The following is a 16,114-nucleotide window of genomic DNA, read 5'->3' on the forward strand; positions in this document are numbered from 1 at the left end:
CTTCCGAGAGAGCTGCCTGCCATGTTAGGAAGCTGTGTGTGCTGTGCTCTGTGAATATATCACATTTGGTGACGGAAGATGGGATTTTTCAGATGATTTAAAGCTAAAATTTTATTGGCGAAGCATTCAGCCGGCTGACAGAGACTTTGGAAGTTTCTGTCTTTGGGGAAAAAAAGCTACAAAATCTGAGGTAAAATACAGCACACGGTGTGAACAGCTAGAGATGAAAATGGCAGGTGTATTGGGATATTTGGGTGAATATAGACACAACCGGGAACGTTTTAAAGCATATGTGGATTGGCTAGAAATGTATTTCACTGCAAATAACATTATCGAAGTTCCAGACTGTGTTGGAACATAAGAAAGCGATCTTCTTATCGGAGGCGGGTCCGGTATTATACGACACCCTTGTAAACCTGCTTGTGCCTGACGAGCCAAAGGACACAGCGCTTAGAGATTTTAACGAAGCTGGAGCAGCACTATAACCCCAAACCGTTAGAAATTGCTGAAAGCTATCGTTTCGGGATTCGGAATCAAAAGGCTGATGAAAATATCAGTGATTACATCGTAGCATTAAAAAAGCTATCGATGCACTGTAATTTTGGAAACTTTCAAAACCGAGCAATACGGGATCGTTTTGTTTGTGGGGTGAAAAATGATGCGATCAGTAGGAAGTTATTGACGACGGATGACTTGACTTTTGAGATTGCTTGTCAGACAGCGAGGTCGATGAGCATGGCCGAACAATATTCCCGAGAATTAAATAATGATTACGGTCGTCAGTCAACCGAGGTAAATCACCTGCAGTTTCAAAGTAAAAGACGAGCATGGCCGAAAGTCTCAGTAAATGAAAATTCTACCAGAGCGTCGAAGTCGAGCTATAGATGCCTGGGACAACACATTGCTCAAAGTTGTCCATATGTGAAGGTAGAGTGTTTCTTCTGCAGAAAGACCTGGGCATCTTGCGAAGGCATGCCGACTGAAGGGTAATCCAGCTTACAAAGCTATGAGTAGAAATCCAAAGAGACTACATAGCATGGAAGAACAACAACAGGACGAGGAGATGTTAGAGTTACACATCATCAGGAGCACGAGTTTAACGGACAGCGATTTGGAAAGCATCAAAATCCACATATTGCGAGATTCAAGATACCAATGGAAATTGACATGGGTGCATCCATGAGTGTAGTACCGGAGTCACTATACCGCGACAAATTGCGTGATTTTCTACTGGAGAAATCCAAAATAGATCTGCGAGGCTACTCGGAGAAAATTCCTGTGGTAGGTCGTATCACCGTACCGGTGAAATGTAAAGATCAATTTCAGAACTTGCCTCCAATAGTAGTGAAAGGAGACAAGCCTGCCTTACTAGGAAGAAATTGGTTGAGCTCACTGAAGCTGGATTGGAGTAAGATTTTCTGTGTGGAAGCGAGATTTTCATCAACGGATGAGGTTATCAAGAAGTATCCGAAGGTGTTCTACGAAACGGGCAGTCCGATCCAAGGCTTCAAGACGAGTGTCAGGGTACAGAAGGACGCTACATCGGTTTTACTATAAGCCACGTTCTGTACCATATGCACTCAGGGAGAAAGTTGAGCAAGAACTCAAAAGACTAGAGACTGAGAACATTATTTGTAAGATAGATCGATGTAATTGGGCTACACCCATTGTTGTTGTACCTAAGTCCAATGGTAAGATAAGATTGTGTGGTGATTATAAAGTAACCATAAACCAGGTTCTAGAGGGTAATGTCTCCAAAACATTGCTGAATATAGAAGATTTGTTCACAACACTGACAGGTGGTCAGATCTTCTCAAAACTGGATCTTACGAATGCCTACTTACAGCTTGAGCTAGATGAGGAGTCCAAGTCCAATGTTTGACTATAAATACTCATCTAGGCCTATATCAATTTAATAGACTACCGTTTGGAATGTCTTCCGCCCCTGCCATATTCCAAGGGGTGATGAACCAGATTTTGCAAGGTATTGAAGGGATAGTATGTTATTTGGATGACATACTAATTTCAGCACCAAATAGGTAAATTCATAATAAAATATTGAATGAAGTCCTCAAACAGCTAGAGAAGCACAGAGTACGACTGTCTGCTCGTAAGTGTGAGTTATTTCAAAACTCAGTGGAGTACTTAGGGTACAGAGTAGACAAAGATGGTTTACATCCAACAATGGAAAATTTGGATGCAATTAGAAATGCACCCACTCCCAGGAATGACACTGAACTTCATTCATTCTTGGGTCTTTTGAACTATTATGGAAAGTTCTTACCAAATTTGGCTGAAGTATTACATCCACTGAATGAACTTTTGAAAAAAAACAGGTCCATTGCAAGTGGTCAAAAGAATGCGATACAGCATTCAAGGAGTGTAAAAGCAAATTGGTAGAGAGCACCATGTTAGTTCACGATGACATATCTAAGGAGATTAAGCTAGCATGTGATGCCTCTCCGTATGGAGCTGGGGCAGTAATCTCTCATGTATCACGTAGTGGGGAGGAGAGACCAATTGCTTTTGCTTCACGCACTCTCAGTGCCAGTGAGAGTAATTATGTGCAAATTGAAAGGGAAGCTTTGGCATTAATTTTGGGGTCAAGAAGTTTCACAAATAATTGTATGGTCGTAAGTTTACCATCGTTACGGACCAAAAGCCCCTAACAGCAATCCTCCATCCAAAGTCCCCAGTTCCAACATTAGCTGCAGCCCAAATGCAGAGATGGGCTTTGATTTGTCAGCATATACATATGATATTGAATACAGACGATCAGCTGATCACAGTAATGCTGATGCAATGTCTAGATTGCCTTCCCCATCACAAGTTACACCCGATAGGGAAGAAGTGTTTTATTTTTCATACATTGATGAACTGCCACTCAGCTGAAGAGATTGGTAGAGCAACCAAACGTGACCCAGTGATGTCAAAGGTGTATGAGTATATTGCAAATGGATGGCCAAACTAGGTAACCGACAAAGACACACATCCATTCTTCATTCGTAGGAATGAATTATCAGTTGATAAAGATTGTATCATGTGGGGTGCAAGAGTGGTTATACCAAATAAATCCAGGTCCAAATTATTAGGAGACCTCCATGACCAGCACCTGGGAATGTGCTTGACTAAGAGTTTTGCATGCAGTTATTATGGTGGCCAGGTCTTGATAAAGATATAGAGTACATCGTGAGTCAGTGTATGACATGTCAATCGGTAAGCAAGCAACCACCACCAGTACCATTACAGCCATGGAAATGGCCTCCCAGGTGTGGCAAAGGCTACATATTGATTTTGCTGAGTTAGAAGGACAACAATTGTTCATTGTGATAGCCATTCCAAGTGGTTGAGGTGTTTCCAATGTGGAAAATAACAAGTAAAACATTGGACATTTTACAAAAATTATTTTCTTCATTTGGCCTCCCTGAAGAAATTCTTTCGGATAATGGACCACAATTTCGTTCAGAAGAATTTGCACAATTCACGAGCAAAAATGCTGTGAAACATACCAAGGTTCCACCATACCATCCTGCTTCGAATGGTGCAGCAGAGCGCACTGTACAAATTGTAAAACGTGCCCTCATAAAACAAATGTTAGATCCAAATCCAAGGAAACGACAGTTGTCATTGGATCACAAATTGGCTAATTTTTTGATTGCATATCGAAATACTCCTCATACAACTATTGGTAGAACACCAGCAGAGTTGTTTCTCAAACGACAGCCTCAAACCAGATTATCATCGTTAAAGCCAAATTTGGCACAGTCCGTAGAAGAGAGACAATTAAGACAGAAAGAGAATCAAGATAGAGGTAGAGTAAAAGAGAGAAGGTTGAGAGTCAAGAACCATCACCATAAATGGTTAAAGTGGTTACCAGGAAGAGTGGTGAAGATATGTGGTCCCCGCACCTATTTGGTAAAGATGTTTGATAATGGACAGGTTAGGTTAGTCCATATTGATATTTTATCTACAGACATGGAAGGAGTCGAAGGTGGGAATGATTCAATTATTTCTGACTCATCAAATAGTTTTGATACACCAGTAGCAAATCCTAAATTCAATGTACTGGAAACAAATCCAGGAGAGAATCAATGAAAGTCTGAGTCCAAGTCAGGAAAACAAAGAGCCTGAAGTTAGTGAGTTCAAATGAAAATCAAGGAAATTCCATGGAGGAAAACGTGCCTCGAATGAGTTTAGATTCGACACCATGTTTGGAAGGTTCTGTTCGAGAGCGAAGGTATCCTCTTCGAAACAGAAAACAAGTGAAGTTATATTTGTAAATATGGAAAAAAATAAGTTTATATCCTGTGTTATGTATGTTTGTTCTGATGGCTTCTTCATTAAGGAGGGAGAAGTGTAATGTCTGTAAGCTTGTAATGTTTGTAGCTCCACACTGTGGATGTGGACATATTATGTACTGCAAGTGCAGGGTTAATAATAAACAGAACCAGGCAGATTTCCGGAGACTTCCAAGAGAGCTGCCTGCCATGTTAGGAAGCTGTGTGTGCTGTGCTCTGTGAATATATCACAAAATCCAACAGGGAATTCAGAAGAAACTTCTTTACCCAAAGAGTGGTGAGAACGTGGAACTCGCTACCACAAGGAATAGTTGAGGCAAAAAGCACAGATGCATTTAAGGGGAATTTTGAATGAACCTGTTAAGTACCTGAATGATATCATCCCATGGCATCATTTTGGAACCTAGGCTCTTTAAACCAGATGTGATGATAACTACTTAAATCCATGAGTTTGCAACTCTGCATGCACGAGTTTGCAACCCTGATCATGTGTATGTTATTTGTCTCTTTATTTCTACAACTGTCTCAGCTCTTTAGTTAAGGATTTGTTTTTGCAGTTCATGATGATTTGGACAGACAGGAAGGAATCACGAGAATACTAAAACTACATGGGGCAGGAAACACAAGGGGAATGAATGATATGTAGCATCCTAGTATTTGAAAATGTAGGTGTTTGTCTGAATTCTCTCTCTTTGCTATTTTAACAGAGGTGCTAACTCATTTAAAATAAATTAGTTAGTGCTTCCATTAAAGTAACATAGCAATTTCAGACAAATCAATTTAAGCATTTGTATGCTCGTATCTGAGTGAGTGGAATTTAAGGTTCAAGATGTCTTTCAGAATGAGTAAATAACTAGAGAAAATTTTCCACTTTGGCGCTCCCAGTGCATGTTAGGAATTGCAATTCCAGCCTGTGATTTTCAGGCATTAATTTGAGTGATTAGAAAATCATGGACTGTGCATGCACAGTTAGCTGATATGCACTCAGGCCTCTGCTGCGAGTACCAAAGTGGAAAATATCTTTACCTAGCCCATAAACACTTCATAACTGAATCCAGCCAAACTTAAACATTCTTTCATCAAACACCAAATTTATTTCACAAAATCAGCTGCTTTATAACTACCGACACAACATCCCGAATCCGGAATTCTAAAAACCGAATTGTCTGAAAACTGGACATTGTGCAGATTGCAAGATTCGTTGTCCGGAAATATTTCCCGAAAACCAGATTTTTAAGCTGTACATATCTTTTTCAAACATAATCCAAAAAATACATGGCCCGGCCTCAAGGTTGCCGGATTCGGGATGTCTGATTGTCTCCGAAATCCGGAAATACACAAGTCGGTGCAAGGATTTCCAAATTCGGGATGCCGGATTGTCTCCGAACTCTGGAAATACTCTCAAATCATCCACGAGGTTGCCGGATTTGGGACATCGGATTTTCTTCTCCGAAATCTGGAAATACCTGAAACTCGGCCCAATGGTTTCCGGATTTGGGACGGTGGATTTCTTCTCTCAAGTCCAGAAAAACCAAGAATGGCTTTGGTCCCGAGGTCTCCGGTTTCAGGACGTTGTACAGTTAAGTGTCCTGAATCTGGCAACCTCGGGACCAAGGCTGAGCCGGTTTTCGTGTTTTTCCGGACTTCGGAACATGTTTCTGATGTCCAAAATCCAGAAACACCTGAGCCCAGGTTCGGGTATTTCCGGATTTTGGAATGTCAAAGGGGGTGGGTGGAGGAGGGGGGGGTGGGGGGGAAGGTGGCTGCTCTCCGAGGAGCTGTTCGGGTCGCTGGGCCCATCCAGGAGGTCATCAGGTGGGGCCCAGCCACCAGGAGTTGTTCAGGCGGGCGGCGAGGCCCCGAGGTCAGCAGGGTCGTCCGGACTGGATTCCAGAACATTTAACGGATTCTGGACGACCCTGCCACGGATTGTCCCGGATTCCGAAACATTCTGGATTCCGGAACTCCAGATTTTGGACGCTCAACCTGTACCTATATTATTAAAAATGATATGAAATGCTAAATATAAATACTTTTTCCTTTTTAGTAAGGTCAGCTGTACTGAGGCTCTGTACAACAACTGGTCTTTGTTTACTCACTCCAATAAAGTTCTGAAAAAAATTCTGTTCAGCGATGCTTTGATAAATTCAGGTCTGCTGTAGATAACCTCTGATTCAGTAGTGTCAGTCACTCCTGAAAGCATCGGAGTATCTTATTTTTATGGGAGTTGTCTCAAACTTTCTTATTTGCAGAATGGCATAACCCAGGTTGCTACAAAAGTGCCTCTTTGTGAGTTGAACTGGATGTTCCTGTCTTTTGCATGTGTGTTTCTTCAATCCCTCTGAAGGTAGACTGAGCGAACACTTGGTGAGATGAGGCTGGACATAAATCGATAAGCTGCTTTATTTCTCAGTAACATGAATAACCGTTATGATCAGACTCTTAATTCAAGCAGTACAATTTGAGTTCAGTTTTAACTTTTGCCAACAGAATGAGGAGTCAGTCGGTGGAACGCACCAGCCTGTTGTAATCAGCTTGAGGGCTGAGCTTTAATTGCATGGGGCAAGAGAAATCTCAAGGCTCTAGAGCAGAATAGAGTTTAGGGTAAAACTAAGCAAAGTGGGTCAAGAAGGGACAGAGAAAGTAACAACGATAATAAGGCATCTGTGACTAAGGTGACATCAGGAAAGAATAGAAATAAGTCAAAGCTAAACACTATATCTGAATGCACAAAGGAGGATTTTAGAATTTAGCAAAGGAGGACCGAGAAATTGATAATGAAAAGGAAAATAGAATATGAGAGTAAACTAGCGAGAGACATAAAAACAGACTGTAAAAGCTGCTATAGGTATGTAAAAAGGAAAATATTAGTGAAAGTAAACGTGGGTCCCTTATAGGATGAGACAGGAGAAATTATAATGGGGAATAAGGAAACGGCAGAAAAATTAAACAAATACTTTGTGTTTGTCTTCATGGAGGAAGATTTAAAAAAACCTTTAAGAAATAGTGGAGAACCAAGGGTCTAGCGAGAATGAGGAACTGAAAAACAATTAGTATTAGTAAAAAAAATGGTGCTGGAGAAAGTCGATCAATCCCTTGGATCTGATGGCCTAAATCCTAAGGGTTTGAAAGAGGTGGCTATCGAAATAGTGGATGCATTGGTTGTCATCTTCCAAAATTTCATAGACTCTAGTATGGTTCCCGTGGATTGGAAGGTAGCAAATGTAACCCCACTATTTAAGAAAGGAGGGAGAGAGAAAATGGGAAACTACAGACTAGTTAGTCTGACATCAGTAGCAGGGAAAATGCTAGAATCTATTATTAAGGATGTGGTAACAGGGCACTTTGAAAATAATAAAATTGGGCAAAGTTAATACTGATTTATGAAGGGGAAATCACGTTTGTCAAATCTTTTTTTTTTAAGGTTGTAACTAGCCGAATGGATAAGGGGGGAACCAGTAGATGTGGTGTATTTGGATTTTCAGGAGGCATTCAATATGGTGCCATACAAGAGGTTATTAAACAAAATTGGGGGTAATATACTAACATGGATTGAGGATTGGTTAACGGAGAGAAAACAGAGTAGGAATAAACAGGTCATTTTCAGGTTGGCAGGCTGTAGCTAATGGGGTACCGCAAAGATTGGTGCTTGGACCTCAGCTATTCACAATATATATCGATGATTTGGATGAGGGGACTAAATGTAATATATCCAAGTTTGATGATGATACATAGCTAGGTGGGAATGTAAGTTGTGAGGAGAATGCAAAGAGACTTCAAGGGGATATAAGCAGGTTAAGTGAGTGGGCAAAAACATGGCAAATGGAATATAATGTGGAGAAATATGAAGTTATCCACTTCGGTAGGAAAAATAGAAAAGCAGAGTGTTTTTTAAATGGTGAGATTGGGAAATGTTGGTTTTCAGAGGGACCTTTCATGTGCAAGCTTAGGCAGTGTTAACGGCAGTAATTAAATTTGACTTACTTGCCCGCTGTGCAATACTGTCAGTGAAAATCAATCTTTGTAAAAACAAAATAATTTCTGTTGCATGGAAGCCTGTGTGAAGTAGTTAAATCTAAGCTGTTTGATCATCTTCCATTTTCTGACTTTGAGGCTATGTTTACCTATAAATATTCATTTGCATAACTTTTATTAAAACATTTTTGGTTAGATATAACCAAATTAAACCTTTGGGAAGTTATAGCTATGAACAAAAAAAAAACAGTGTGTTCCTTGAATTATATGTACTTGCAAATTATATTTGTGGTTTATTTTTGCATGAGTGAACACCGCATATGCATGACACAGCAGTTGTCATACATATTTGGCTACCTTGCAAAGTAGTTTTGATTTCTGAGCAACATTTGAGGGGCAAAATTGCCCCTCGCCTCGACTGGGGACGGTAGCCTTCTGGGGCCGGGACTTTTATCGCCCGGTCTGGACGTCCCACACCCGATGTGGAATTGGGCCGTGCACCGCTCCGCTTCCTTTTAAAGGGGAGGGCCGCTGAGAACTCGGTGTGGCCCTTTGGTGGCTGCCAACAAAGCTGGCGGTCCGGGATGCTGCTGGCCTCTTTAAACCGCGCCCCAGGAGCGGATGTCCACCAGCTGCGTGACCCTGTGAAGCTGGCACTGACATCCACTCATGCCAGCCTCGTGGTCTCCGGGGGCAATTTCCCCCACGGGGTGGTGGGGGGGGTCTCTGCGCTCGGCGATGACATCATAGCTGGTTGAGCGGTGGCCCGGGGTGCTAACCGCCTTAATTATGGCAAATATATTTTCCTTAATATTTGTACATTAAATATTGAATGATCGTATTGAGGGATTCTAGGCTTTCTATTGATATTATTTGAATGATCTCGAATTGGGCTTTTAGTGCCTCTTCATAGCTATATTTTGTGCAGGTGTCTGATTGCCCTACAAATTAAAATAATGTGATTCTTGTTTTATTTCTCAGAAATCCCAGAGGATGAGGCTCAATACTTAATAGAACATCTTAGAAGTATAAATGCCCAACTGGAAGCTGAGCAGGTATACACCTTCTGTTATGAGTAGTGATCATATTACGTGAGATGGAGAAACTTGAATTTACATAATTCATAATATCCCTGTGTACGAGAGGAAAGTAGTGATGGCATATTTATCATTACTGGTGCAGTCAAATACACTGAGGTCTCGCTCTGCATTTATATTGAAGGCTGAATTACACAGCACCAGAAAAACAAATAGCTGTGCTTGCATGTGATATTGTGGGAGTTACAATTTCTTTATTGGCTGCTGGACTTCTTGCCAAGGCAGAGGAAAATCTCTACAGAACAGCGATCAGGAAACTCACCAGCTTCTGCTTCCAGTAGTATTTGCATTCCTAAGGTGGTATTACTTCCTCCAAAGGTCTGGTGAAAATGCCTCTCTCTAGGTGGGTCTCAGTACCTCCAGAGAAAGCAGTGCCCCTTCATATGCCAACCAGCTCTTCCACTGCGGCCAAGGTTGCTATGAGAAGCACACTGTAATGCAAAGGTAGCCTTAAAGTCTCATCAAGACTCATTTTAATCATATTTTCAGCTGCTCAAATTTTATTTGTAATTTTTAGGCTACTGGCATAGCTTAACACTAAATCCCCCCCCCCATATATTACTGTAATACTACCGATAATGGCAGAAGTAGCATTATTGTAACAAATAATACTGAAAAATTCCGTGCAAAAGTTTCAAAATCATAACCTCCTGCTTGCCTCTTCTTTCTCTCTTAGCCCATTCTCTCTACGACCCTAATTATTTTTGTATTTGCTATTTTAACTTTTATTTTACATTTTTCTTTCTTGTCTATTTTCCATGTATAATCTGAATTTGCATGTTTCCCTGCAATCCCAGTAATCAAAATTTGGTTCCAAAGGCTGATATCATGTCAATCATGGGACTGAGCATTCGTGTTTGTCCTGGGCAATACCTCTTATGTGACCAGGTTGAACTTTGAGTATTTTTCTTACTTGCCATGCTTCACACGCATGAAATACCCAATCAGATCATTTGAAAACATCCCAGGGCAATAAGCACTAAATAGTAAGTGCTATGTCACCAATGTATAGTTTTATTAACTTTTGTTTTTTATACTGTACATTTATTGAATATTTTGATTTATACTGTGTAGTGATCAATTCATTGCAGGAATTGGCTTGGATGAATTATGGTGTCTTCCAATATTTCAGCGACCTGCTGATCGGAACCATGTAGTTTAATTCATGTGCCTCTCACTATTCAGAACATCTCGTACAATGGGGTAGATTTTCCTCTTTCATGACTAGGTGTAAAGCAAAACCTGAGCCAAAAGCAGAGAGGAAAATCAGACAGAATGATCAAATGCTGAAACAGTGCTGTGGTTCTTGCAAGTGACATTATTCAGTACCAGTACAGGAGTAAGTAATCAACTCTAATGTGTTTACCAGCCATCTTTCTAATTACGCAATTTATCTTTCTGGTCTCCTGATGATTGTGATGACTGCATGATCATCAACAAGGGACTGTGGCTTTATGAATGCTATAATCATTTTGGTGAACAATATTTCTAAATAGCAGTTGGAAAACTTTGACTCGACAATGCCTGAAGACTCGTGATATAAAATGTCTTGTATTGCATGGTAATACCTCTCTCTCAAACATAAACCAATAACCCATTTGTTCTGTACAAGAGGTATTACTATTGCAGGCAATTCAAGATAATTAAATTTGTACACTCTAGGTGGGGAATTGTTCAAAACCAATATTTAGTAATTGTTATTTGTATTGATTCCTGCAGCTTGTACAGAAAATTTAGAAGTAGGCCATAACATTTATTCTGAGTAGATAATATACACAAAGGTGTTTTCACAGTGAGAATGTTCTTTACAGTAAAGACACTGTTTTAGGTATACATTAATACATTTTGTTTTGGCATGGGTTCATTTATCTCATTTGCACAGTGTCATGGTACCAGACACACTAACTGCAATAATACATGATTAATTAGTTCCTATCTATATCTCATTGCTGGAGCCTAGTGTGTGTGTGTGTGTGTATAATATGAAATAAACTTGTGTGTCATTATGTATGTACTCCGCAAACTCTGTTCCCTAGCCACCGACTCCATCCCCGTCCCTGACCGTTGTCTGAGGCTAAACCGGACTGTTTGCAACCTCATTGTTCTATTTGAACCCGAGTTGAGCTTCTGACCCCATATCCTCTCCTTCACTAAGACTGCCTACTTCCATCTCCGTAACATTGCCCGTCTCTGCCGCTGCCTCAGTCCACCTGCTAGTGAAATGCTCATCCATGCTTTTGTTCCCTCCAGACTCTACTCTGCCAGTGCTTTTCTGGCTGGCCTCCCATCTTCCATCCTCCGCAAACTTCAGTTCACCCAAAACTCTGATGCCAGTATTCTAACACGCACAAAATCACGTTTACCCATCCACCCTGATGCTCACTGACTTACAATGGCACCTGGTCCGGCAACACCTCAAATTTAAAATTCTCATCCTTGTGTTCAAATTTCTCTATGGCCTCACCCCTTCCTATCTCTGTAAACTTCTCCAGCCCTTCAACCCTCTGGGAAGTATACGTTACTCTAATTCTGACCTTTTGCGCATCCCAGATTTCCATCACCCCACCATTGGTGGCCGTGCCATCTGCTACCTAGGCCCTAAGCTCCGGAATTCTCTTCCTAAACTGCTCTGTCTCTCTCTCTCTCTCTCCTCAGTTAAGACGCTCCTTAAAAATGACCTCCTTTGGCCAAGCTTTTGATTACCTGTCCTAATATCTCTTTGTGGCTCAGTGTCAACTGTTGTCTGAAAATGCACCTGAAGAGCCTTGGAACGATAAATGCAAGCTGTTCACGTAGGAGTAATTGAAAGCAGAAAACTGTCAAACTCATTCTTAATTTTTAAACCATTGTCATTCCTGCCTCCACCCTGCTATTAGCAGTACAGCAATTCATTTTATTCAGTGCATTTGTAATAATTTTACAAGAGCATTATGAAATTACTCCCTAATATGTATAGATCTCGGTATTACAAAGAAGTGCTTTCAAGATTTAAGCAACTATTCTTCATGAAATATGTAATATTGTCAAGTGAAAGTTTTGTACTTGTTCAGGTGAGGGATGTCCGTGCCATGCAATGAGACACACAAAGAAGTGTGGGTATGTGTAAAGTACAGCATCATTATCCTTGCTTAGAAAAAGTGTCTTATTCTCAACTTCTCAAGAATGCTCTTTGCTGCAACAGTGCAAATGTTCTATTTCTATCACGTAACTTTCTGATGATGTCTCCGAGCAAGGGTGACAATTTTAGGTCAAATTCTGTAAAATTGCATAGTCTTGTGCCACTCTCCTCTGTTTTAAGACCCTGGGTTGAAACTACTCGTGTTTGCTTCATGTAGAATTCTTAAATCATGGCATCACTCTAAGCAGGTTTAACTCTGGTTTCAGAAGAAAAGGAGACAACCAGTTTCACGCTCTCTCCCACCTGTAATTTTAATGACAATCATTAACCTTTTGAAATTTGTGATGCTATGAAGTTTTGGAATTTCTTTTGTGGATTGAGAGAGGTTGGGGGCGGGAGGGTGAGCATTCATAAGAACATAAGAACCAGGAGTAGGTCCTACGGCTCTTTGAGCCTGCTCCGCCATTCAATAAGATCATGGCTGATCATTGACTTCAACTCCACTATCCCACCCGATCTCCATATCCCTTGATTCCCCTTCGGTCAATATTGTTCCACCACCGGCTGCGTTTGATCAGTTAACCAAACATTTGCCAACCTATATTTCCTATTTAAGCGGGTAGTATAAATATAAGAACCTAGATCGTACAAGGATCCACTTAAGGTGATTAGATAACAGTTTAAAAAAAAAATCAACTGGTTTTTACAAACTATTTTAAAGTCACGACTAAGGGGCTTAAAAGTATCTGATGTTTGGTCCCCGAGAGAGAAAGGGTTTACCGATACTGAGCAAAACAAAGAGAGATGCAGGGGGGTGGGGGTGGTTGTGGTTGTGCAAGGTGGTTCTTGCAAATTGCAATGTAATGTAAAGATTTTTCTGTGGTCCAGGGCATAATATGGTCTATCAAGACATTTTAGTCACACACACAAAAGCAGGTTATTCATTGTTGTCATTCTGGGTATCATCTTAACAGCACACATTGCAGCCTTCACTTTTGTGCATGCCTTGCTACCTGCAAGAATTTATTTCAAATTTGTCTGGATATCCTGTCTGATCTCAGTGATATATTTCCCTACTTTTATGAATATTTAGTTAAGATGCAGGAAAACCTTTATAACAAATTAGTGAGAACCAGCTAAGTGGTTCTCCTGAAAAGAAAGACTTGCATTTATATAGCACCTTTCATGACCACCAGACGTCCTAAAGCACTTTACAGCCAATTAAGTATTTTTTGAAGTCTGGTCACTGTTTGTTTTAATGTAGGAAACGCAGTAGCTGATTTGCACACAGCAAGCTCGCACAAACACAGCAATGTGATCTGTTATAGTGATGTTAATTAGTCTTGAAATTGCACTGAGAGATAACATAAGAACATAAGAATTAGGAACAGGAGTAGGCCATCTAGCCCCTCGAGCCTGCTCCGCCATTCAACAATATCATGGCTGATCTGGCCGTGGACTCGGCTCCACTTACCCGCCCGCTCCCCATAACCCTTAATCCCTTATTGGTTAAATATCTATCTGTGATTTGAATACATTCAATGAGCTAGCCTCAACTGCTTCCCTGGGCAGAGAATGCCACAGATTCACAACCCTCTGGGAGAAGAAATTCCTTCTCAACTCGGTTTTAAATTGGCTCCCCCGTATTTTGAGGCTGTGCCCCCTAGTTCTAGTCTCCCTGACCAGTGGAAACAACTCTCTGCCTCTATCTTGTCTATCCCTTTCATTATTTTAAATGTTTCTATAAGATCACCCCTCATCCTTCTGAACTCCAACGAGTAAAGACCCAGTCTGCTCAATCTATCATCATAAGGTAACCCCCTCATCTCCGGAATCAGCCTAGTGAATCGTCTCTGTACCCCCTCCAAAGCTAGTATATCCTTCCTTAAGTAAGGTGACCAAAACTGCACGCAGTACTCCAGGTGCGGCCTCACCAATACCCTGTACAGTTGCAGCAGGACCTCCCTGCTTTTGTACTCCATCCCTCTCGCAATAAAGGCCAACATTCCATTCGCCTTCCTGATTACCTGCTGCACCTGCAAACTAACTTTTTGGGATTCATGCACAAGGACCCCCCAGGTCCCTCTGCACCACAGCATGTTGTAATTTCTCCCCATTCAAATAATATTCCCTTTTACTGTTTTATTTTCCAAGGTGGATGACCTAATTTTCCGACATTGTATTCCATCTGCTAAACCTTAGCCCATTCGCTTAACCTATCTACACATACGTTGTCTGCAATTAGTTTAATTGTTATTCAAGAGGAGTTATTCAAATATTTAAAATAGTAGGGAGAGGAATTTCAGAAAAATGCATTACATACTCATATCCTGTTATCCTAAAGTGTCATTTTATGGCCATCATCCGACGTATTTACAATTACAAAAAGATTTAGCTGAGATTAGGGCTTGTTTGTATGAGGGTTGTTAAGTATATGACGATGGCGCTAGCTTGAGTGAAGGTATTTTTTTAACATTCTCTTTTTCACTTTCCAGGAAACCAATGGAAATGATATCCATTGTAAAAGTTACCCCGGCCAAGTCCAGTCATCTTTACCCGTCATTCAAAGTTGTAAGTACATTGCAATAGGTATAAAATAAATCTTCATGAGGAAATCTCACCATCAAGACCCTCCAATTAAAAAAAAAAATCAAAAGCATTGCAGAAAATGTTGCTTTAACTGAACACCCGTTGACTTCAGTTTATTATAAATATTGAGTTCTGCTACCAAAATGGTGATTACAGACTTGGAAGATTTCTTTAATTTGAGAGTGCTGGTAATCGAGTTTCAACTGAATGGATGTTAATTCAGCTGTATCCTTGAGCTTGATAACTCCTCAAAGCCATTCTTCAGCAGTGTCATCACTATATGACACACCGAATCAACAGAAAACAATTAAAGGCCCTTTATAGCTGATTTTAATTCTGGTTTAATGGTTAATTTTTAAAAGGGATCCTGGTGGCCAGATTCCCTCTGCATATATTTTTATACAATTAAAAATGTTGTGCCTTGTAGGCTAAGAGCAAAGAAAATATATGTGAGGAACGTATCCTAATTGGCTCAACTATCCCATTAATAATTTTAAAAATCAGTTTGCTAAGCAAACTATGCGATATTAAAGGATAAAAGACTTGCATTTGCATAGCACCTTTCACGACCTCAGGACATCCCAAAGAGCTTCACTGTTGTAATGTAGCTGCCAATTTGCGCATAGCAAGCTCCCACAAACAGCAATGTGATAATGACCAGATAATCTGTTTTTATGATATTGATTGAGGGATAAATATTGGCCTGGACACCGAGGAATAACCCCGGCTCTTCAAAATAATGCCATGGGATTTTTGCGTCTACCTGAGAGAGCAGGCGGGGCCTCAGTTTAATATCTCATCCGAAAGACAGCACCTCTGACAGTGCAGCACTCCCACAGTACTACACTAGAGAGTCAACCTAGACTTTTGTGCACAACCCTCTGTAATGGGACTTGAACCCACAATCTTCTGACTCAATCTACTGACTGAGCCATGGCTTACACAAATGTCCCAATCACAAAGCTCCTTGCTGAGATTGCATAGTCACTGAATGCACCCAGGAATGTATAATTTTATGGTGAACTATTCCAATAATT

The 16,114-nt window shown here is 40.6% G+C and overlaps 1 protein-coding gene across 1 annotated transcript in view; it reads left to right on the top strand.

The window, feature by feature from the left end:
* LOC139227523 (protein unc-13 homolog C-like) overlaps positions 1-16,114 on the top strand; it is an 801,204-nt gene that overhangs the window by 71,398 nt on the left and 713,692 nt on the right. The window contains exons 6-7 of the mRNA XM_070858323.1: positions 9,255-9,328; positions 14,984-15,059. Coding sequence (XP_070714424.1) covers positions 9,255-9,328; positions 14,984-15,059 — 150 coding nt within the window. The remainder of the gene's footprint in view (positions 1-9,254; positions 9,329-14,983; positions 15,060-16,114) is intronic.

This window comes from Pristiophorus japonicus, chromosome 17 (genome assembly GCF_044704955.1).
Source record: "Pristiophorus japonicus isolate sPriJap1 chromosome 17, sPriJap1.hap1, whole genome shotgun sequence".
Lineage (NCBI taxonomy): Eukaryota > Metazoa > Chordata > Chondrichthyes > Pristiophoridae > Pristiophorus > Pristiophorus japonicus.